The 24,061-nt window shown below is 46.1% G+C and overlaps 2 protein-coding genes and 1 non-coding gene across 3 annotated transcripts in view; 2 read left to right on the top strand and 1 right to left on the bottom strand.

Moving 5' to 3' along the window:
- The first annotated feature begins 345 nt into the window (after positions 1-345).
- Positions 346-418, top strand: TRNAV-UAC. Its single transcript has one exon. It is a non-coding gene; the product is annotated as a tRNA-Val (tRNA).
- Positions 419-2,930: 2,512 nt separating this feature from the next.
- Positions 2,931-23,771, top strand: RS1 (retinoschisin 1). The gene is made up of 6 exons (XM_032840839.1): positions 2,931-2,992; positions 11,647-11,672; positions 12,594-12,699; positions 19,042-19,183; positions 21,445-21,640; positions 23,562-23,771. Exons 1-6 carry the CDS (start codon positions 2,941-2,943, stop codon positions 23,712-23,714), a joined length of 675 nt encoding a protein of 224 aa, XP_032696730.1. The 5' UTR covers positions 2,931-2,940; the 3' UTR covers positions 23,715-23,771.
- The window catches only part of CDKL5 (cyclin dependent kinase like 5), a 225,304-nt gene continuing 215,953 nt past the window's right edge, over positions 14,711-24,061 (bottom strand). Inside the window, exon 18 of the mRNA XM_032840835.1 lies at positions 14,711-14,959. Coding sequence (XP_032696726.1) covers positions 14,871-14,959 — 89 coding nt within the window. The 3' untranslated portion in view covers positions 14,711-14,870. The remainder of the gene's footprint in view (positions 14,960-24,061) is intronic.

Raw genomic sequence — 24,061 nt, 5'->3', positions numbered from 1 at the left:
ATGGCCGCGGCACGGTCCGCTTCCGCCTGCCCTCTGGGCAGGTCCCGCTGACCTCGCGGCTGACAAAAAACTTGGGACGGGTGATTAGGGGGTCGGCCCTCAGGAGGGTCACCCCAGCCCTGGCCTCGCTCTGGTCACAGGGCTGACGAACGTGGCGGGCAGGTTGCGCGAGCAGCGTAAACGCCACAGCCGGAGCCGGGGACTTAGCCGCGAACACCCTGTCTTGCAGGTGGGGCGGAGCCAGGGCGGAGGAGGGGCTACGGCCGAGGGGCGGGGTTTGAGCTGAGGCGCCGGTTCAGATGTTAGGCTATGAATAAGCTAATGATGGCAACATCCTCTCGGGGAGGTTCCATAGTGTAGTGGTTATCACGTCTGCTTTACACGCAGAAGGTCCTGGGTTCGAGCCCCAGTGGAACCAGCGGTGCGAGACTCCTTTTCTCGTGCACTAAATAAAAGCAAGAGGAAAGTTTTTCCTCCTCCTTTAAAAATAGTATTTGCGGGCGCCTAGTGGCTCAGTCAGCTAAGCATCTGCCTTCGGCCCTGGTCATTATTCAGGGGTCCTGCAATTGACCCTCATATCGGGCTCCCTGCTCTGCGGGAAGCCTGCTTCTCCCTCTCCTACTCCCCCTTCTTGTGTCCCCTCTACTCGCTGTCTCTCTCTGTCAAAGACGTAAATAAAATCTTTAAAAAGAATAAAAATAAAATTAAAAAAGTATTTGTTTTACTCTTCTATTTGGGAACATTTAAAACTTTTTCTTAATTTTTCACTTTCTTGGGGGGCGCGGGGGGAACATGTTTTTATCGCGGAAGCATAATGACAGTCTCTCCGCCCCTCTGCAACAGCACAGGCGGGCTCCTGGTTTTGTCCTAGTCCCACCCCGCCTGGGCCCCGGCGGCCTGGGAAAATGCGGAGCTCCTGGGAAGCAAGACCACCTGGCCAAGCCCTTTACCTGCAAGCCAGCACAGACCTGTCCCCCAAGCCTCCAACTGAAATATGGCAATGCAAAAGTGCTTTGACTGCGGTTGAATTATTACAGGTTTATTATTATTATTATTATTATTATTATTATTAAAGGGTTAATTTTTCATTAAACTCTAAACTGCAGGGCAGGGAGAAATAGTCCTTCATTTTTTAATACACCAGTAGGGTTTGTTGAATAGACCTTCCTTTGTGTAATGACGAATCCATACAAGGTATAGAACAAGCTTGTAGACACGGGATAAATACCGACGAAATGACTAAGCGTTTCTCTAGCTCCTTTTTGTTCCTCTTTGTAGTTCATCACACTTTCCTTGGCGGGGAGGGTGTCATTACTATCTTTTTATATTCGCCTTTTTCTTTCTTTCTTTTTTTTTTTTAAGATCTTGTTTATTTGACACAGAGAGAGAGGGAGCACAAGCAGGGGGAGTGGCGGGCAGCGAGCCTTATGCAGGCTGCGGGGAGGCTCCATTCCAGGACCCTGGGATCACCACGGGAACCAAAGGCAGACGCTTAGTGACTGAGCCACCCAAGGACCCCTATATTGGCCTTTTCCATCTTTGACAAGAGGAATGAAGGGAAGGTGTCTGGGACCCTGGGGGCTGCAGTGGAATGGTGATGGCCCAAAACCCGAAAGGGAAAGGGAAACTCTGTATTTTTCTCTGCATTTTTCCACATTGTTGGGGGTCATACAATGTGTACTTTTGCATCCTTTTCTAAATCAAGAGTATAACACAGGTTTGTCCCTGTTATCACAACCGTTTCATTAACTTGTTTTATTTTTTATCATCTTAACCATATTTAAGTGCACAACTCGGTAATGCTAAATATATTCACATTATTGTGAAAAAGATCTCCAGAACTTTTTCACTTTGCAAAACCGAAACTCTGTACTCATTAAACAACTCCCTTTTTCACCCATCAACTTTATTATTAATGGCTGTATAATAATAATAACTAATTATGTCTAGCACTGTTTTAATTATACATGTAATCATCCCACTTGATCCTCCAACTACCTCTATGAAATAGGCATTATTATCATCATCTTATAGATGAGAAAGTTGAGGCACACAGATCTCAAATAACTTGCCTAAGTTATAACAAGTGGTTGAGCTGAGCTTTACACCCAGTCTGGCATGGGAATCAGTGCTCTTAACTCTACTTACTATGCGGAGCCCCCTGACCTTGGCCATGTAGATTGTTTCCTATTTTTTGTTATTATAAATAACAAAGTGAGGTATGTCTTTGTGTGTAATCATCTCCCCCCCCCCCCAAACTGAGTATTTTCCTGAGTGAATAGGTGTATGAACATGATGCCAAGTTGCTTTCCAAGAAGGGAATCCATGTCGCTTTCATAGAATTTGACAATGTTAGTGCTGATCTGGCAGGAAATTGCTCAAGGTCACCCACACAGAAGATGATGGCAAAGAAAGGATTAAGACCTGGGTCTTCTGATTGTAGTTTCTCTTGCCCTCCACTGCTTCCCTTAAATTTGAAGAGAGCGCAGGGGCGCCTGGGGTGGCTCAGTCGGCTGAGCGACCAACTCTCGGTTCGCACTCAGGTCATGATCTCAGGTTGTGGGATCGAGCCCCACGTCTGGCTCCCTGCTCCATGGGGAGTCTGCTTGGGATTCTCTCTCCTCCTTCTCCCTCTGTCCCTCCCCCTGCTAGCTCTCTCTCTTTCTCTTTCAAAATAAATAAATACATCTTTAAAAATAAAGATCGCATAAAACCAGTACCTTCCTTTGCTAAACCAACCTCAGTATACATTAGACTCATCTCTGAGACTTGCTTGTTGAGGCAGGTAGCTATGTGGGTTAACTTCCTAGGGCTCAGCCAAAGCCCTAAGAACTAAATGGAATAAGATGCTTAAGGAGGCCAGCGCTCAAGTTAAGCCCCTGCTCCTGGGGAAGCTCTCCACTTGGGTAAGGTAGAGCTGCAGTCAAGGACAAGCAGAGAATGCCGCACAAGATAGAAGGCTTCTTGTTTTTACTTCTCTTTGGCTATGAAGGTATGTGCTGTGCAACCATTAGCACTTAGCAAATACTTAATAGTACAACTGAATTAGTCATTTGCTGATTAATAGAAATGCAACCTGAATAATTAAAAGATCGTTAACTAGCAAGCCATGTTACTTAGTCAAGGTGCATTGTTAATGGACAACAGTCGTCTTTATGGGGATGTGGTTCCTCTTCGTTTCCCCGCTGGCTTTCTGGTTCTCTGAGGAGTCTTCTAAAGTTCAAAGGATGGTTGAAATGGGACCGAAAGAAGGAAGGGTCTCAGAGATTGTAGAAAATAGCTATAAATTGCAACAATGAGAAAGTGTGGTGTATCCTTGAAAATTTTTAGGAGTCAAGGTTAGAGTGACTGTAGAATTTAATCTTCCAAACTAGGACACTATTGAGAGTGGAAGGGGAGGCTATTAATAATTCTGCTGGGACAACAGGTGTGAACCAGGACGGTCCTGGGCAAATCGGGATGTGAGGTCACTCTAGTTTAAATATGGATTAACATAACACGCCAACTACCACTGGACTCTAATAGAAAGCATAATCCAAACGAGAGTCAGGAACCTCCAGAGACTCTATACACTCAATCATTTTTAAATGTCTCAATATGGCCCTGGCAGGAGTAATATGCTTAAATAAGGAGACATTAAACCCGAATCTCTAAGATATCATCCAATTCAACTTTTAAATTCTCTCTCAATCTTTGAAATAATAGTCCTTTATGCCTCTCTCAACTCTCAAGGGCCTGTTAGTTCAGAATTCCTTTTTCAATTCCTTCTGAATATTAGAAACTGGTTGAAGGTCTTCTTCAAGGCGATTGTGTATGCACGCATGTCACAGGAAATAAATGAGGGCAGGAAGGAGGAGGCCTCTCCACTCTGCAAATGACCGGGTGGGCAGACATGACGCAAGTCACACAAATAGAGTCAGAACTCCAGGTTTAGATCACGCTCCTCTCTGACCTCTCATTAGACATTATTGGTGGAGTATGTGCTTTCATGATCCCCCAATTGCATGACTTTTGGTATTTTGTCACCTTTCTCAGTATTTGGGAAGGTCTGTATGAATATAATCCTAAGGTCATTTGGCAAATCCAAATACATTTCTTAAGTAGGAATCATTGAGACCAGTTGTCTGGTTTCCTTCGGTTTTGCAAGTAAGAGTCAGCGACTTGTCTCAGGAACTCTCAATACTTGAAGGTCCTCTGGGTGTTTTGTTGTTTTTCCTTTACTCCTTGCTCTTTCCTCAACAAGAAAATCTAAACAGCCTTTCAAGGGTTAGATTTCAATACTTCTGGTTCTCTAATATCCATAGGCTTCACCCTCCGATTTCTCTTCTGTGTGATTGGCACTGAGAGCCAGCCAACCACCCACACATCCACTCGTTCTGTTGCCGGTTCGTTAAAGAACCCATCCCCGAGTGGCTGCTCTGGGCCAAATAGTGTCAGAATTTGACCCACGGGGAAGATCTTGGTTCCTTTCACAGTGCTGAATCTAACAACTGTGTTCTGTGACCCCCATATGGGAAAAAGCCCTATAAAAGTTTCCCAACCCCTTTTTAAATTAGACCTGCCCATTCGGGAGATATCTGTAATAAAAGACACACTGTCAGGAGGCCCAGAGCCCAGCATTCTTTCCTGTTCTACTGCTTACCAATCTGTGTGCAAGGCTGAGGAGCTCTCGAAATTTCCACGAGGAGTGGAAAATACCAACTGGCTGGGGGCCGTGAGGGGGGCGCTGGAATGTGGCCCACGGGCTGGTCCAGGGACCCTTTTATGGTCTGTGTGGCTTGGCGACCTATCAGGATGCTCAAGAGGCAGAGAGAAAATACAGGAACTCAGGGGGTGGTTGCTTCCCTTCATCAGCTTCCCATCCAGAGAGAGAATCAAGGCCAACGCACAGGGGAAAATGTTTTCTATTGCCTGACTGGGAACCGGAAGACAAAGGTTCTTTGTGTAATTTGCTCTTCACCATTTCTGTTCTCCCGCGGCAGTCGCTCCTTATTATGGTGAAATCAGATAAATAGATTGACTCCGCTTATGCGTTGGATGAAGGTTCATTTGGGAACCGAGACGTGATCATCGTAAAGCGCTGATTTCATCTGCTAACGGAGGCGGGCTTCTACTCATCTTCCATTGTATATCTTGGATTCAGTGCAAATGATGATTTTTAAAAATCCACCTGATTAAAATAAAGAGGTCCATTACTTGGTCATGTTTATATATATCTTACAGGTGTGTTTCCTTCGCAGGTGACAGCAGAGTTTTTTTTTAAGCAGCTTATTGAGATGTAATTTACATAACATTAAATTCCCCCATTTAAAGTGTGCGATTCAGTGGTTTTTCGTATATTTATAGATTTGTGGAGCACACCATCCAATTTTAGAACATTTTCGTCACCCCCCCACCAACACCACCAAAAGAAACCGGTAGACATTAAGCCTGTTTCCCCATCTCCCCAGCCCCTGGCAACCACCGATCTACTTTCTGTCTCTGTAGATTTATCTATCCCGGACATTACATTTAAATGGAATCATACAACATATGGTCTTTTATCTTTCACTTAGCATATGTTTTTGAGATTCATCTGTGTTGAAGCATGTACAGATAACAGATTTACCCAGAAATATGCCTGTAGCCACAAATAGTAACATTTTCACACCAGGACGATTTCCTTCTTTCTTCTTCAGAGAGGGACATTATTGGAGCCTGTGGCTTTCTTCCTGAGTCTTACCCTTGTTTCCCAAGGAGTTGGGAAGCTAGTTACTGACAGCTTTTGTCATTCATAATTTTAGGCTTTTCTCCTCAGCTTCATCTGTTTCCACGGGAAGGAAAGCTCTGGATTTAGTGACATCCATCAAAAAGACCCAGAGTCTCTCCTCTGTGTGTCTAATGCCCACTTTTCCTCTTGGGCTTGCAAGGTACATTCTGAGAGATAGCAAGCCTTGAGTTTTCTTGCTGTGGGAACAAGGGTCTCCCCATGGAGTGACCCTTTGGGCAAAAGGGCAGGATGAGCCCATGTGGCATAAATCTGAGATCAGTGAGTGGGAGCCATCTCAGACGCTCGAGTGAAAAACCATAGCATGGGCAGAAATCTCACAAACAATCCAAAAAGGGAGAAAAATATGCAACCACACAAATCAAAATCTTTTCCTCTTTTTCCTTTCAAGGTTGACCTGTTTTCTGCTGCTCATTCTGGCAATGTTATTTTCTGGTATTATAAGATGTTGTAGTCAAACACGCTTTTGCTTTTGTTCACCAGCTTTTTGGTGATTAAATCATTTCGGGGACTATCCAGCCATGGTGCTGCTCCCTGGGTGACAGCTTTTCCTGTAAAATGCTTGCTGTTGCTTCTCTCTCTGCTCGTTTCCACAAGGATCCGGTGTCTCAGATCCCCGGGGCTGCCTATATACGAAAGCTTTCTGAGGAGGGGAGCCTGGAAGGGAAAAAAAACATCAGAAAAATGCCCAACATCTGACTGGACACAGGAAGTGGCTCTGAAAGCAGGCCTTCCTCTCAAGATGCTTGCTCTCCACGAGCACACAGTGGCAGACACACACACACACCCTTTCCTTTTTGCCTTCTGCTTTATTTCTGCAGAATGCAGAACCCCCAGGGCCCACTTGGAAACGAGTAGGGTTCTCACTGGATCTCTGGGTTTGCTCATTTGCAGCCACAAGAGCCCTCCTCAGTGACAGACACAGGCTCTGGGCCAAACTGATTTGGTTATTAAATCCATACTGTCAGTGGCCCGCACGCCTCCCCTTTGATCCACCGCCCCCCCCCCCCCAACAAGAGGGTCTTGGCACAATTGAGGTTTGCCCAGCTGACAGGCCTGCCCGCATTTCAGCCATCTTGAAGATGGGGTGGAGCCCAGTGCCTCCTGGATTAACCACCCCCGAATCTACTAGATTCGATGCCACTCATTCCTCTACTCCACCGTTCCCGGGGAGCAGCGGAGGGACGAAGGCTCCGGGTTCCCGTGCTCACCCAATGCACCAGCCAGCGGGGCTGGGCTTTCCCCTGGGCTCCAGGAGCTGCCCACCCGGAGCCACTGAGCCTCAACCCTCGCATGGCCCACAGGCCTCTCAGAGGGAACATCTTCACTCCTTAAACCTCTCTTTCTCTCACACCCTGGTCTCCTGTCAGCAAGTACTGTTGGCTGCCGTCCAAAGACGGTCAGAATCCAGCCATTTCTCATCCTCTCCATTGCCTCCACCTGGGCCAAGCCCTCTTGGCCGCCTACTTGACCCCTTCATCTCCTGAAACGCTCTTTCCTTCACCTGCTCCAGCCCCAGGGTCTCCTTGGTCTGTCTAGAGCACACCAAGCGCCCACCCAGAAGCCTCCCACCTCGGGCCCTTTCTACTTGCTGTTCCCTCTGCCCAGAATGCTTTGCTCACGAGTCTCTCGCCTCTTTCAGGTCTTTGCTCCAAGGCCACCTTCTCGCTGCCGGATATCTTATTCGTTCATTCATTAGCCCTGATCACCCGCAGCCTGCGCTACGCACACCCTATGACGAATGGTCCTCCTCCTCTTTTGTTAGCTGCGGTATCCCCAACACCTAAAGCCGGGCCTGGAATTTAGTAGATACTCAATGAATATTACTTAAAGAATAAATGCTTTGGGACCAGTCATTGGCAGGTATCTTTTATATCAATTTCTGTAATTGTACAGGTGCTTACATAAACCTGTGCACGCGAGAGGCAGGACACAAGCCAGAGCAACTGGTGAGTTGTACATGGTGGGGGGAGGGGGGGCACAGAAGAAGTTCTCTGCACAGGGAAGGGGATAGGCAGGCAGAAAAGTTGGAAGAGGAGAGACTTTATCATTTTTTTTTTAAGATTTTATTTATTAGGGCATCTGGGTGGCTCAGTGGGTTAAGCCTCTGCCTTGGGGCTCAGGTCACGGTCCCAGAGTCCTGGGATAGAGCCCCACATCGGGCTCTCTGCTCAGCAGGGAGCCTGCTTCTCTCTCTCTCTCTCTCTCTCTCTCTCTCGCCTGCCCCTCTCTGTTAAATAAATAAATAAGATCTTTAAAAAAAATTTTTTTTATTTATTTGACAGAGAGAGAGGGATAGATCACAAGGAGGCAGAGAGGCAGGTAGAGAGAGCTGAAATCCATCTGAGCTGAAATCAAGAGTCTGACACTTAACCAACTGAGCCACCCAGGTGCCCCTACCCATTCTACTCTTGATGGGCATACGAGCCTTTCCAGTTTGGGGTTAATACAAATACTGCTGCTATAGGTGATTTAGCACGTGGAGAACATATGTATGCATTTCTGGTGGGTAGATACCAAAGAGTCGAGTTCCTGCTTCATAGGACACATGTATGTTCCACCTTAACGTAAGCTGCCAAATAGTTTTTCAAAGAAGTTAGACTGACTTACATCCCCACCAGCAACACAATGAGAGCTCAGGTTGCTCTATGACCATTGCTTCAAGACTGGGTTGGGTCCAATTTTAGATAGTAAGAGACATCTATGGGGAGATACCTGGTAAACCATTCAAAGCAAGAGATGGAATCTTGGGCTTAGGAATATTTATGAGGTGGGTAGAAGAAGCAGAGCTCTCAAAGGAGACTGAGAGGATATTCAGAGTGATGGGAGAACCAGGTGAACAGTGGGATGGAAACTAAAGGAAGATGGGAGGGACTGAGAGCACGTTGGAGCCTGAAGACATAAGGTCAGTGTTGGAAAGAGTCCATTGGATGCGAAAATAAGAAGTCAGTAACTTCTTTTGCCAGTGCAGGGCTTGGCCTCCAAGATGACACTCCCAACCTTTGTCTCAACCTGAGAGGATCAATTCTGCCCATAGCAGGTAGACCGGGTTATCTCTAGGAACAACAAATAACCTGTAAACAAGGGCCCAGGGGGAGACAGTAGTTTGGTGACCACAGGTGAGAGGTAGCCCTGAAATGCTCTAGAACATATGCTCCCCTGGCCTCCCACTGCTGCCCATGAACAACCTGGGAGAGTCCTCACCCCGTGCAATGTCCAGTGCTCTGTCTTCTCCTGGGTCCTCCAGCCCCTTGTGGGCAGAGAGGGAGGCTTCCATTTCAGAAGGCCCAGGCCCTGGTGTGGTGCCAGGCTCACACTGGACATGAAAAAGTGGTTTGCAGCACAGGTAAATATGTAGTATTTAAATGAAGGCAAAATTTGAAAAAGATAGCTCTTCTAATGGTGACACAAAAGATGAGACCATTCCTTTATTCTCTTAAACAATCTGAAAGGTCTTTTTGTGGGCATCAGATTCAACTTTTAGATAGGAAAGTGGTTTATTTCCTATTGCCTACTCTCAAGCTTTGTTCCAGATTTTTATAATAGGTATGTGTTGTTTTTATAATCAGAAGAGAAATGAAGGTACCTGTTTTGTTGAAAATGGGAAATGGAGCTCTGGGCCTTTAAACCTGCAAGCACTGTCTAATGGAAGCTTTTGCTATGATGAAAATGTTCTATACCTGTGCAGTAAGTACATCAGCCACTAGCCACATGTGACCAGGAAGCCCTTGAAATGTGGCTGGTGTGACTGAGGAATTGAATGTTTCATTTAATTTAATTTAATTTAATTTTTAAAACTTTTGCTCATTTTTTAAAAGATTATTATTTATTTACATAATTTCTGAGAAAAAGAGAGAGAGAGAGAGCACGCACAAGGGGAGGGACAGAGGGAGAGGGAGAAGCAGGCTCCAAGCTGAGCAGGGAGCCTGACACAGGATTCATCCCAGGGCCCTGGGATCATGACCTGAGCTGAAGGCAGACACTTAACCGACTGAGCCACCCAGGCATCCTGTATGTTTAATTTTATTAATTTTAAATAATTTAAGGGCAAATAGCCTCATGGGACTAGTGGTTATACATCGGGCAGCAGAGCTTAAGCATTTTATGCTAATGTATTCTAACTCTTTTCCTACTAAATTGTGTATTCACCTCTGGAAAATAGTATGGAGTTTCCTCAAAAACTTGAAAATAGAGCTACCCTATGACCTAGCAATTGCACTACTGGGTATTTACCCCAAAGATACAAATGTAGTGATCCAAAGGGGCACATGCACCCAAACGTTTATAGCAGCAATGTCTCCAGTAGCCAAACTATGGAAAGAGCCCAGATGTCCATCAATAGATGAATGGGTAAAGATGATGTGGGACATATACATATACACAATGGAATATTATGCAGTCATCAAAAAGAAAGAGATCTTGCCTTTTGCAACGATGTGGATGGAATGAACTAGAGGGTACTATGTTAAGTGAAGCAAGTCAATCAGAGAAAGACAATTATATGATCTCACCGACATGTGGAATTTAAGAAACAAAAAAAGGACCATAGGGGAAGAGAGGAAAAAATAAAACAAGACGAAACCAGAGAGAGAGACAAACCGTAAGAAACTCTTAATCAGGGGCGCCTGGGTGACTCAGTGCCTTCGGCTCAGGTCATGATCCCAGAGTCCTGGGATCAAGCCCCGCATCAGGCTCTCTGCTCAGTGGGGAGCCTGCTTCCCTCTCTGTCTCTGCCTGCCTCTCTGCCTGCTTGTGATCTCTGTCTGTCAAATAAATAAATAAAAATTAAAAAAAAAAAAAAAGAAACTCTTAATCATAGGAAACAAGCTGAGGGTTGCTGGAGGGGAGAGGGGTGGGGGGATGGGGTAACTGGGTGATGGACATTAAGGAGGGCACGTGACATGATGAGCAACGAGTGTTCTGTAAGACTGATGAATCACAGACCTGTACCTCTGAAATAAATAATACATTATATGTTAATTAATGGAATTTAAATAAAAAATGTTTTAAAATAAATTGTGCATTCGTTCTCTTTACTCATACTTCTATGAAGATAGTTTAGATGTTAGTTTTATGTTAAATTTTGCAAACTTATTTTTCCCATGTTAATTATGCAGTATTTGTACTTTGTGGCTTGATATTTCCCGTACATTACAAATAAACCTTAAAAAGATTTTCTGAACAATGTGGTAATCCTAAATAACCTAGCTGTGTCACAGGGTTGGGGGGAAAGGGCCAGGAATCAGCTCCTGAACAGCACACTCGGCAGACACTAGGGATGACAATGATGATGGAGGCTTAATAAGTAAAGGGAAAAGCTGGCGCTGTCAACGTCGAATTTAACAATGTAAATGTAAATTGGAGGCATTGCTTAGGTAGTAGGCTCTCAGATACGTTTGAAAAAATTCGCAAAGAAAAAAAGACTGGAAGATTTATACAAAAATGTTAACAGTGTTGCCTTTGGTGATAAGAAATACAGGTGCATTTTTTTCTCTTTGTTACATTAATGTATTTTCCAAAATTCTATAAAAAACAAAAACAATATGAGCATCTGGCTGGCTCAGTAAGTAGAGCATGTGACTCTTGATCTTGGGGTCTTGAGTTGGAGCCACATTTTGGGGGGAGAGTTTACTTTAAAATAATAAGTTATTATCCTTGTCTTTATTTCACTGTCCCTAGTTTTTTCACTGTCCCTAGTTTTTCAGCATCCTTGGATGTTATTCCTAGCAGATATTTACATTTACTTACTTCGACTTCTTCCAGAAGGGGCTTTGTTAACTTTTATGTGACTATTTTCATTTTATTTTACATAGAATAAATTTGTTGAATTTGTTTCTTTTTTTAACTTAATTTTTTTCCTCTCTTGTCTTTTTGTTTAGCCACACTGGGATTATCATCTACTGAGGTATGTTACAGTAAGAAGGCTTTTTTTTTTTTTTAATTTATTTATTTGACAGACAGAGATCACAAGTAGGCAGAGAGGCAGGCAGAGGAGGGTGGGGGGGAGCAGGCTTCCCGCCGAACAGAGAGCCTGACATGGGGCTCGATTCCAGGACCCTGAGATCATGACCCAAGTAAAAGGCAGAGGCTTTAACCCACTGAGCCACCCAGGCGCCCCAAGAAGGCTGCTTTTGAAGATTTTTCTAGCTCAAAATAATGTGTAGGGTTATCACTTTTTTTAAAAAGGTATTTTTTTTTAAGATACTTTATTCTGGTGGTGGTAATAGGACATTTTTCTCTGGGCAAGATCAAGACTGGTGTTTTAATGAGAGAATGTAAGTAAACCAGGTCTTAATACAGGTGGTGTAATCTTGAATCTTGAATCTTTTTTTTTTTTTTAAAGATTTTATTTACTTACTTAACAGAGAGTGAGAGCGTAAATAGGCAGAAAGACAGGCAGAGGGAGGAGAAGCAGGCTCCCTGCTGAGCAGGGAGCCCAACTTGGGGGTTGATCCCAGGACTCTGGGATCAGGACCCGGGCCAAAGGCAGACACTAACTGACTGAGCCACCCAGACACTCATGAGCAAGGTTTTTTTGTTTTTGTTTTTTAATTTATTTATTTAACAGACAGAGATCACAAGTAGGCAGAGAGGCAGGCGGAGAGAGAGAGGGAGGAAGCAGGCTCCCTGCTGAGCAGAGAGCCTGACGTGGGGCTCCATCCCAGGACCCTGGGATCATGACCGGAGCCGAAGGCAGAGGCTTTAACCCACTGAGCCACCCAGGCACCTCTATGAGCAAGGGTTTTTAACACAAATTTTTCCAGTGGCTCTGGCCAGAGTTGAATTTGACTATGACTGACACTCCTGCTCCTCTGGCTTCCCACAGGATGAGGTTGAGGACCCCTGGTACCAGAAAGTGTGCAAATGCAATTGCCAAGGAGGTGCCAATGTCCTGTGGTCTGCTGGTACAACCTCCTTAGACTGCATACCAGGTGAGTGTCCCTTCTCCTTAGGGCACCAGATCCTTGGGGTGTCCTTAAGAACACCATTTCTTCTCTTCCCTTCAACCTGGCTCAATTAGCCACCCCCCTCCCCAATGCACAGTTGGCCTCTGAGCTTCAAATCACAGAATGGCCACTGTTCCAACATACCACACTGATGTCGTTGTTTAGAAACAGCTTCTTGCATTTTTCCTTGGCCTACGTGAGAAGGCAAGTTGGGATCTATTTTCAATGAAATAGACTCATGGAATTTAGGAAAATAAATCAGTGGTAGGTGGTGGGGCATTTTGAGAAGAACACAGGCTTCTGAGCCAGAAACATCAGAGGTAGGACCCTGGCTGCCTCATTTCTTAACTCTGGGACTCCCACTTTGGTCTTTTTCTGTCAAAGGGAGGTGACAGTACTATGCTGAGGGTTTATTGCTCACCAAACAACCATGTGCTTCCCCAGGTTCCAGCCCGCTTGTAGTCACATAGCACCCTGTGAGCAGTTCCAGCCAAAGTGAGCAGTGTCTCTTTCAAACTGAGCATCTAAGGGCTGGTACTCAACTCTGGCTCTCCCTTCCGTGCTTGAGAAAGTGCATTCAATCTCCTTCAGGGTGGGTCCCAGGAGATTAAATGGAGCAGAAAACCCCCTTCCAACCTATAATGGACAAGTCACCTGGGTGAAAAATAAATGTTTGTTGTCTTAAAGCCTGTGCAATTTTCCAGACAATTTGTTCTGCAGCATAACATAGCCTTTCCTGGCCACTATGAACGCCAGCAAACTTTGTCTGTAAAGGACCAGATGGTAAATATCTACGACTTCGCAGGTCGAAGGGGCTCAGCTCTTCAATTCTGCCCCCCATAAGGCAAAAGCAGCCATAGATGGGAGGCAGGGCCATAGTGCATGGCTGTGTGCCAATAAAACTTTATTTACAAAAACAGGTGGGGAGCCACATTTGACTCAAGGACCACAGTTCGCGCGCGCGCGCGCACACACACACACACACACACACACACACACACACACACACACACACCCGCTCGAAGCTGCCCTGACGAGGGATAAATTGGAGGCGGCACGAAAAGCATTTTGTGTTATCCCCAGCAAACTGCAGCTTAATAAAGGTCCGGTCCTTTTCTTCCCGCCCCCCAAGAGCTCACACTTTCGGAGGCCGGGGGTGGGGGGGGCGGCAAATCCCCGCGGCGCTCCGTCCTTTCCGTGGCTCACAGCCTCTCCTGCTTGCGACTGTCTTTGTCACCCCTCCCCAGGGCTATGATGGTGCTGTGCCAAGTCATTCACTTTACATAATCGCCTAATAATAGCTCCGCTAGAGACAGTATGTGTGTCCATGTGTGAGCTTCTCTTCATTATTTCATTAAATTTGCATTAAAATAGCAAATTGTGGGGGAGGCAGGGGAGTCTACAATGGCTTTTACTGCCTCCGTCTTCCTATTTACTAAAGGGGTAGGAGTGGTTTGCGAGCTACGTCTACCGGCAAGGGCGGGCTCCGGGCGGTGGGGAAAGCAGGAAGCGCGGCTGAGGGTGGTGGGCTTCAGGGGGTCACCCTCTGCGTTCCCGGCAAACCCTCTAGACGGCGGAGATCCGCCCAGTCAACACGGAAACACCCTCCTTAACAATCCCACCCATTCTCACTATGCGCCTATTCTGTGCCATAATGAAAACGAGGGCATTAGCTCCACCCGAAAGTTTCCCCCGCGGTGGGAACAAATGCTCTCTTCACCAGAGCCCTGAAGGCCGACTGGAATTCCACTTGACGTTCTTTCTACAAACAACTTGAAAAAAAGAAATTATTTATGCAGATTGGCTTCATAGATCTATCAACTGTGAGGCTGAAGAAGGCTGTGTGTTTCAGGAATGTCAAGTCGACCCCTCCCCGCCTCCATCCCCCAAGCTCTTTCCCCACACACCTGCCATGAACTTGAAATTCTGAAATCAGAAAGTGCTCTCCTCTCCCCACCAGTTTTTGGTTTGTTTTTGCTTTTGTTTGATTTTTTAATAGCACAGATGTTTCCAGGAAGGGGAAAAAAAATGCAACCTAAGCGTGAAAGAGTTGATACGTTGGTGTTAATGGGTTTTTCCAATGAAAGAGAGATTCAGGGCAGCGGGACTAGCCACAATATTCCAGAAGTCACTTGCCCCATCAGTGCCTCAGGTCCTCAGTGGAATGTTAAGAACGTTGCTTGGTTTCTCTGGCCCCTGAAATTCAGCGCTTCCGCCAGAGCTCGCCTTAGGTGGGAAGAAGAGCCTAGAAAGTACAGAAGGACAGGAGGGAGGGTCACTCAGAGCTGCTGGGAGGTGCTCCCAGGCATACACTGGCTGTTACTGTCCAGTGTCCCCACTGGAGAAGGTGACTGGCTGGGTGCCTTATAGCCTCCTTACTCTTTGGCTTAATGCTCTAAAAATTATGAAAATTACTAAAATTACTAAAGGATCTGTCTTCCACAGTCAAGCTAAGATCACCTTGGCACTCCAAAGGGGAAACAGGGTAAGGAAAGTATCAAAATATAAGAAATCGGATGATTCGTTACTGCTTTCCTTTTATTCAAGATTTTATATTCCTATATTATTTTTGAGTTTCTCCTTTATCCTATAAACATTATTATTCGATATTCTGCTACACGGCCATATAGGTTCAAGTGTCATACACATGCATATTAATATTCATCTCTCTCTTGTCAAGAACGTCCCTCAGCTCTATGTTTCTCGAGGTTAGTCTTCTTTAGAAGCCTGTGTGGCCTTCATACCTTCCAACTGAGAAATCAGCTACTGAATGAGAAAGGCCAGTGTGTTAAGTAGAGCCTTGATTAGCAGCACGTTATGAATATGCCTTTATCCATGGAGTGACCAAAGCATCACTCACTCAGAAGAGCCCCTTGTGCCACGGAAGACATAGGTTTTTCCTTAAAATGAATGTAGAAACATACCTTTCCTACTGAAGATGAGTGTAAAAACAGGCATCGGAGCCGCGCTAACTTCTATTGGGCAGAACACGTGGGAAGGCCATATTCCGTGTATGTCTGATGACAATCCCCTTAATTCCTCGAGCAACATTATTCGTGTTGCCGAATCCTAGTTGATACTCAGGTGACAGTTCCTTCTTGCTCAGGGCGGTGGGTGTTCTAGGGGCTGGGCAACCTCTATTTCCTCCCTGAGCTCTCCCGCTTCCTGTTTCTGCTGTCCTCTCTGCTTATTCCTAGCGGCCACCCAAGATGGGGGATAATCTTGGTTGACCCCTTCATTCACCATCCCGTCAATAACTATCGAGTGCCTAGCACGTACAGGCATTCGGCTCAGCTCAGAGGATAGAATGGTGAGCCAGACAGACCAGGGAGCTGACAATTAAATCATCAGGACAGCGAGTAAGTGACAGGGACAGGGACAGGGTCTGGGAAGGCAGCAGCTGGAGTCCCTTTACCCAGCTCAGGGTGGGAATGGGAAGTGGGCAGAGATCTTAAGGACGAGTAGAGTTGTCCAGGTGAAGGGGGAGGAGAGGGGACCAGAGTGTCCCAGGCGGAGGGAACAGCCTCGGCGGAAGGCCTCCAGGCCTGCATGAGGACCAAAAGGGAGCTCAGCCAGGACCACAGAAGGAGGAGGACAGGGAGAAGGAGGAGTCAGGAAAAATAATAACTTAACCTGACTGCCATTTACAGCAAAGCACACAGAGCATGAGAAATGTCACATTTTCTATTTTTCCAAGTTGAAATGACTCCAGTTTGAGGCCTCCTTTGTCATGGCCTGTAAGGAGTCTAAAGACAGGATTGTTAAAGGTCCTCGCTCTCTCCTTGGATGACAGGAAACCCCCACGGGCGTGCGAGGGCGGCCTGGGCGCAGGGCTCAGGCTCAGGCTAGGTGGCAGGCTCTCGGGCTGGCCCACAGCCCCACCTGAAGGAGGCCGCCTTGGTGGCGGCTCTTCTCCCTCTGAACCAAGCTCAGCTCGGTCCCGGGGACCTTTCCGGGTTTCCTGAGGGGGGGGGTCTCCCTGACCCTCTCCGTGGTCTGGCCCCCTCAGAGGAAGCATGTCCCCGCTGAGCTCAGGCCCCTCACGAGCACCCCCCTTTCCCCCGCAAAGGCCAGAGTCCAGAATCTCCAGTCACCTCCTCTAGCACCACCAGCTAATTCCTGTTGAGACCTAGACCGTTCAAATCCATCCAGCGGAGAGCTGCTTCTGCTGTCAACAGCCTCTTAACTACTAGATGGGTTACTTGGAAAGAAATGGCAAAAGAGTTGTGAGGGGAAAACAGAGAAAGAGCAACATGTCAAGAATAAAGCCATCAGGAGCGGGCTGATGGCTTTTCCTTCCCCTCTGCTCCTGCCCTCCAAGCTGGCAGCCTCGGAGAGAGAAAGGGGAGGCTCAGGATGGAGGGGCCTTAGAGACCCCCACAGTTAGTATTTAAGTGACAACCTTTGGCCCAACTGAAACCCAGCTTTCTGGCGCTGAGACCTTGTCCCTCGTTCTGGGGGTAAGGGCTTGTCTTCCAGGTCAGAGGGGAATTTAGGAGGTGGAGGAGGCCCCAAGGCCACAGGCACTAGGCCCCTGAATCTGCCAACTAACAAAGGTTTCCCCGACAGGCCAAGGTTTCCAAAGTGCGCTTTGAAAGTCTGCTTGTTAAAAACAAAGGCTGCTGCAGGGGTGGGGGTTGGGGGGAGAATACTGGAAACTGCCTCCTTAGCAAGCCCTCCTGAGGATTTGACCACAAAGGGTATGATGAGGGGCCCATCAAGCACTCCTGTTCTCACCCCCAGGAATTCCCATTCTCTATTAAAAGACTCCTGAAGCCTTGGGTACTAGATGAACTACAATGGGGTCCCCTCACCTCCAGCCCCATTGAGCTGCAGCTGCTGGCGGGGGTTGGCCCCTTCCCTTTGGTGCACTGGGCAAAAAGGCAGTGAAGCCTCCCTGGTCAGAGGCCTGAGGCTGTCTTTCTGTCTTTAGTCTCTGAGGACAGGGCATGACCACAGTGTGGGCATTCTGGTCTCAGGATAGATGGCATTCAAGCTTTTGCATGCTTCATTCTGTCTTAGTGACTTTGGAAAATTATCTTCGAGAAAGACCTCAGCACTCATCTTACTGTTGGGATGGGAGGATGTCCCAGTAAATATGTTTAGCTCTTCGATCTGAACTCAAATTTACACCGGAAAAAAAAAATAACCCACTTGCTGTTTATCATTACAATCAGGAAAAGGGAAGAATGTATAAGTTTATCATTTGTTTTCTATAGAGATTTAGCTAGAACCTGTGTTTGATTATAAGAGAATCCCCTAAAGAGTGGCTTATTAAATTACTTTTGTTTTGACTCATATAGTAAGGACATCAGGGCTGAGGTCTCTGCAGTTCTTTCAGCCTTACCCTCATTGTGCAAGATGGCTACCACTGTACCAGCTATCAGATTTTCCTTCTAGGCAACAGGAAGAAAGAAGGGGCAACTCAAAACTGATCAGAAATCCCCAGTAGGCGTCGTCTCATATCTCAGTGGTCAGAAATTGTATCATGTGGTCACTTCTAACCGCAAAAGAGACTGGGAAAGATTTTTTTTTTTTAAGCTGGTTACATTGCTGACCAACAAAATTAGGGCTCTTTTGCCAAAAAGAAGGGGAGAATGGATGCTGGGCAAAAGTCTTTGACCGGGTAAGCCAACACTAAAATGCGAGAAGAAATACATGACAAGCAGCAGACAGTTAACATCCAAGAACCAGCTTTGACTATTTTTGTTTGGAAAAAACAGTTCCTTTCAACTGTACCTCATTCAACAGTCACTCAGGCACATTTCACCCCCCCCACTTTTATTTTTTCCATAGACTAGTGAGAAAACCGCAATTTACGAGTGAGAAATCACTCTCAATATGTAATTGCCTTTCTTGCCTCTCACCATTGTTTTGTTCCTATCTTTAGTATCCCATGCTGCTGGAGGACAATTAGGGACCCTGAGGTCATCATGCAGGACGGCTAAAACTGTTTTCATGAGGAAAATGGAGTATGGCACTTAAGTATGATATTTCTCTGCGAACCTCTTGGTTTTTTAAATGTCTAGCTTTGTGGAGGAGGTGAAGTATTTCTCAGCCCCCCCACCTCAGGTTGCCATAGAGCCCCTTTCGTCTGCTTTTATGAATGTTGTAAGTCTCTATGGCAATCCTTGTACTTCCTCTTCACTCTCTTCTAAGAGCAGTAAGTAGGCTAAAGCGCCGTGAACTGCGCTGCCAAGCAAAACATTCTCAACCTCTCAAAAGTGCGAGTGAGACGGTTTGATTTGTCATTTCAGTCACGTCGTGTTGGTCGAGTGTTGCGAAGTGCTACGAGTGTTGTAATGTGTGTTGCCTTTTCTTTTCCAGAGTGCCCGTATCATAAGCCCCTGGGGTTTGAGTCAGGGGAGGTCACACCAGACCAGATCACCTGCTCCAACCTGGAGCAGTATGTGGGCTGGTATTCCTCGTGGACAGCTAACAAGGCCCGGCTCAACAGTCAAGGCTTTGGGTAAGCAGGGCAGATGGCTCAGGTGATTTGTTTTCACGTGATTGGGAAACTGTACATCTCGGTAATAAACGAATGGCAGGATGCATTTATTTATGTACTCAACAAATATTCCTTGAGTGCCTCCCATGTGCTGAGGACTGTGGTCAAGGTGGATGAGGCCCCAGACTTCAAAAAGCACGCGGTTTAGAGGGCCGGAGGGACTCTAAGCACATAATCACATGACTGATCATCTAGTGAGTGTGATAAATGCTTGTGGAGGAGACAAAGAAGAAAGACTTCATTCATTTGAAGTACCAGAGAAGCCTTTCTAAGGAAAAGATATTTAACCTGAGACTTGCAGTTGGCTGGGGGAGGGGTCGGCGGGGGAGGGGGTGCGGGGACAGAATACAGCAGGTGCAAAGGCCCTTAGCCAGGACTATCCCTTAAGGGCACGCATGGGGATGGTAAAGGTCAGCAAAGTTAGGGCACAAGTGAGATAAGGCGAGAGAGATAGGCAGAAGTCAGATCGTGGAGTTACATGTTAAGGATTATGGTCCTCATTTTAGGCATGAGAGTTCCTTGAATGGGCTTTAGTTAGAATATAAGATTGCGCTGCTACAACAAAGAGCCTCAAAGTATGGGGACTTAAATAATATAGAGGTTTATTTCTTGGTCACCTAAAAGTTTTATTAGGCAGTGTAGGGTTGACATGATGGCTAATGGTATCTGGGTTCCAGACTCTTTCTACCCTGTCTGTCATTCTTCACATGAAGCTTCCATCTTGGGGCCCAGAATGGCTGCCCTCGCTTCCACTATCATAACTGCATTCTAGTCCGTGGGGGGAAAAGAAGAGCAGAGCACACACACTTTTCTTTTAAGGACAGAAGCATAATCATTTTGGCTACTTTGCCCACATCCCAATAATCAGAATTTGGTCAGATTGTCCCATCTAGCTGCACAGGAGACTGGGAAATATGAACTCTGCTGGGTGACCATTTGCCCACATAAAACTCGGTGGTGGTGGTGATGGTGGTTTTCTGCGGTATTCTATGACTAAAGGAAAATGGGAAGAGGAGGATATTGGGAGACAATTAGCAGACTCTACCAGAGAAAGATTTCAGGTTGGGGAGTATCACAATCTGACTTGTGTTTTAAGAAAAATCTGGCTCCTGAGGGGGGAAAACTGTTTTTTTGGGGGGGCAACCCAGGAGACTAAGGAGCGAAAGTAGCAATCATCCAGACAAGAACTGAGGATGATATGGGCTAGAGCGGTGCCAGTGAAGTAGAGAAAAGTAAAGAATTTGAGAAACATTTGAGATGGACTCAATAGATGGATTGGATGTTTGAGGTGACAGAGAGGAAGGGGCCAAGGCTCTCTCTCAGATCACTGGCATGAACACCCAGGAGGATGGAGGTAGCCTTCCAAGAAAGAGATGGATACTGGAAGGAGAAGTTGCGGTGGAGACAATTAGGAGTTCACTCTTGGACAGGTTTCATTTGGGATAGTGTAAGGCATCTAGGAGTTATCTAGATAGCAACTGACTCTCAGATTTTGGAGTTGGGAAAAGGTCTGGGATGGGAGTTAAAAATTCAAGAGCCACCCAAGGAGCAAGTCTGGAGTTAGAAGAAAATGCAGCCAAGGACTGAGTTCCAAGAAGCTAACTAATATGCAAAAAATAAATAAAAACCTCAAAGGGGCAATTATAGGTTTCCACAATTCAGGAGGGATATAGCTAAAAGACAAATCAGTTCTTTCAATGGTTCTTTGCTTTACAACTGTTGAAAGCTCTTCCAGAGGGGCTCGGTGCACAGGGAGACACTCTCTGAAAGCCACGAATGACAGCACCTGAAGGTGATGCAGATAGGTATAAAGGGAGTGAAACTAGGGTAAGACTCATGGAGAGTCATTGGGAGAGACTAATGAAAAGGGAAGGGGGCTGGCGGGTGTAATAACGATGCATTTTCGTGTTTTGAAGTAAGACCTGTTCAACCACACCCCAAAGGGGATTTCAGCTACATTCTGAGGCACTGCTTGGACCAATCAGTTCAATCTGGCCATTGGTCTTTGCGCAGTGGTGATGCAGGGAGAAAGAGGATGATGCAAGTATGACAGAGGCTGGGCACTTCTTGGAGACAGGCTCTTGGTGCTTAACAATGCTCAGCCTGCCCGAGCTCTGCAGAGGTTCTTCGGGCGCTGACAACCCCTCCAAGGGCAGTCCCTCTCAGCTCTTTGGACGTGCTCATGCGGAAAGGCTCCTGGTGATTTGCTGTGTCCCTGGCAGGTGCGCCTGGCTCTCCAAGTACCAGGACAGCAGCCAGTGGCTGCAGATAGATCTGAAGGAGGTCAAGGTGATTTCAGGGATCCTCACCCAGGGGCGCTGTGATATCGATGAGTGGATGACCAAGTACAGCGTGCAGTACAGGACGGATGAGAGCCTGAACTGGATTTACTATAAGGACCAGACAGGAAACAACCGGGTAAGTCGGACTTACCCCGAGCACCTTCAGCTCACACTCTCCGGGACCCCCCGCTTCCACCCTTGCAGACCACTGACTCCATGGCAAGGGAAGTCATCCGTGCTTCTGCCCCACAGTATGGTCTACTCTCTGGCGACAAGGCAGGTGTCTTTTCTTGCTGTATCTTGGGTGCCCAGCAGTTTGTGAATGGCACCACTATCGTGTATGGAAGAAATCTTTGTCTGAATTCTATCAGCTTACAGTTGCTTGAATAATCAAAACTGGCCAAACTCATCGGGCCATTGAACACTTTGCTGCACGGGTCTGACTTGACCTATTTTTGATGCGGGCAGGCCTTTGTCCATTTATGTCTATATGGCCTCTCCTTACTACTGAGACTGACTGCTAGGAAGATTTGGACAATCCAGCAAGTTAGCCACTGAACTGTGTAAATGATTAAAATGACACCAGGAGTGCAAACACAGAGTTGCCTTTGAGCAACTATATCCTATTAACCTCTAAGGGTCAAGCCCCAAGTCATGTTCACCATCAACTGAACACAGTAGGCTCATAATTAAGTGTGTATATATATATATATATATATATATATATATATATAAAAATATATATCTTTATATATATAATAATGATTATATATACATAATCATTATTTTACATATATATGTATATTTGCAATGAATTAAAAACTCACTAGCTGTTTGGAAATGTTAACTGTCCTTTTGCCTGAGAATAAGGGCTTCTGAGGCTAATTTGGACACTTAATCAGATGAAGCACACACGTGTGGCTGGAAATCAGAAGGCTTTTGTACTCTCTGGTGACAAGCTGTACAGCAAGACATTCATGGGTTGAGATTTCAAGGAATTTTACTGAATACAATAGGAAAAACCATCTTGATACTTACACATTTCATTTTTGCTCTTGTTAGTTGTTGGCTTTTCAAAAAGAAACAAGAAATCTTTTTCAAGTCCTGTCTGCATTTCTGAAGGCCTTGACGGTTCTTTGCAAAGAGGCATTCCGCTCGGGCCCTTGTGCAGTCTGAAGGAGCCTGTTCCATTCTCCCTCTGCAGCTGTCCCCTGACTTGAATAGGCTCAAGGGTGAAAACCTGAGAGAAGGGGATGTGGGATGTTGCTACTGGGAAGAGACAAGATCGTGGCATCTGAGGTTCTTCCGGTTTTGCAGATGGAGGAGGTCAATGTAGCAGCCAGATTTTTTTTAGGAGATAGTCCCAGAAAATGAAATGCTCCAGTGTCATGAGGCACAGCACTACAATTCTAGAAAAGACTGCAAAGAATGGTTTCTATGGAAATGCAGCTAAACAGCCATGTCACCTTTTTAATGGTACAGCCTCGTCTCCAAGCTATGTTGCATCCCCCCAAAACACGAAGCAAACCCTTTTGGGTACTTACTGCCTTTCCCCTGCCAGAATCTTGTTTTTATGTCTTTTCTTCTAAAAGCAGCTTTCCGAGTCTATTTGCCGTTTGTATCAATGTAGAGATACACACTTAAGCTTCGGCTCACGACTTCAAGGCCAGAGCACTGGAGCTTTACTTGAGCCCCACTTTGGACACCTTTGGAAACCTTTGGAATGTAGGAACATTCCTCTTGTGAGATGTGGTCTTTTTCAAAACTTATCAAAATGCAGAGCATGAAAACACAAAATTGGTGATAAGGATCAAGAGGCATTTTCTATCGACGCCATCTAGAACATTCCGCGATGACGGAAATGTTAGTATCTGCTAGAGCACAGAGGTACTGACCAATGTGCAAGTTTCATATTTGGAGGAGGGTGGGGCCCGTACAGTTCTCTGAGCCTTAAGCACCATTTCTCAAACTCAAGAGTTAGGGCGAGCTTTAGGTAAGAATTGTTTTTCCTTTACCATCCTCTGACGGGACAGCAATAAGATTTCTTCTCTCTTTAGGTCTTCTATGGAAACTCAGACCGAACCTCCACAGTCCAGAACCTCCTGCGGCCCCCCATCATTTCCCGCTTCATCCGGCTGATCCCGCTGGGCTGGCACGTCCGCATTGCCATTCGGATGGAGCTGCTGGAGTGCGCCAGCAAGTGTGCCTGAGGCCTCCCTCCTGACGTGGGGGGCGGAGGGCTCAGAGCAGCCTGCAGGGGAACCCTGATGCGAAGGTGGGGGGGGGAGGGACAAAAGCAGCTGTATTTTACAAGCTCTTTTCAAGGCAGAACTGGGCAGAAAGAATTTCTTTTAAAAATAAAAAATATAGTTTCCAATTTCAATGACAGAGAAAAAAGAAAAATGAGCTTATGTCCCACTCAGGGCCAAAGAAAATAAGAACAAAGAAAATAAGAACAAAGAAAATGTCCCTAAAACCAGTTTTCATACAAATGCCTAAGCAGCAGGGGTAATTTGCTGCTCTTGGTTTTGGTTTTTGTTTTGTTTTTGGTCTGTCA

Source organism: Lontra canadensis, unplaced genomic scaffold (genome assembly GCF_010015895.1).
Source record: "Lontra canadensis isolate GAN:19392208 unplaced genomic scaffold, GSC_riverotter_1.0 scaffold116, whole genome shotgun sequence".
NCBI lineage: Eukaryota > Metazoa > Chordata > Mammalia > Carnivora > Mustelidae > Lontra > Lontra canadensis.
The sequence above is the reverse complement of the archived record's forward strand: the minus strand, read 5'-3'. Positions and strand labels throughout refer to the sequence as shown.

Excerpts from the sequence above, each read along its gene's own strand:
- RS1 (XM_032840839.1), top strand. The coding sequence starts at position 2,941 with ATGCCGCACAAGATAGAAGGCTTCTTGTTTTTACTTCTCTTTGGCTAT. Across the intron at positions 11,673-12,593 it reads TGGGATTATCATCTACTGAG|GATGAGGTTGAGGACCCCTG; the intron begins GTATGTTACAGT and ends GGCTTCCCACAG. Across the intron at positions 19,184-21,444 it reads CTCAACAGTCAAGGCTTTGG|GTGCGCCTGGCTCTCCAAGT; the intron begins GTAAGCAGGGCA and ends TGTCCCTGGCAG.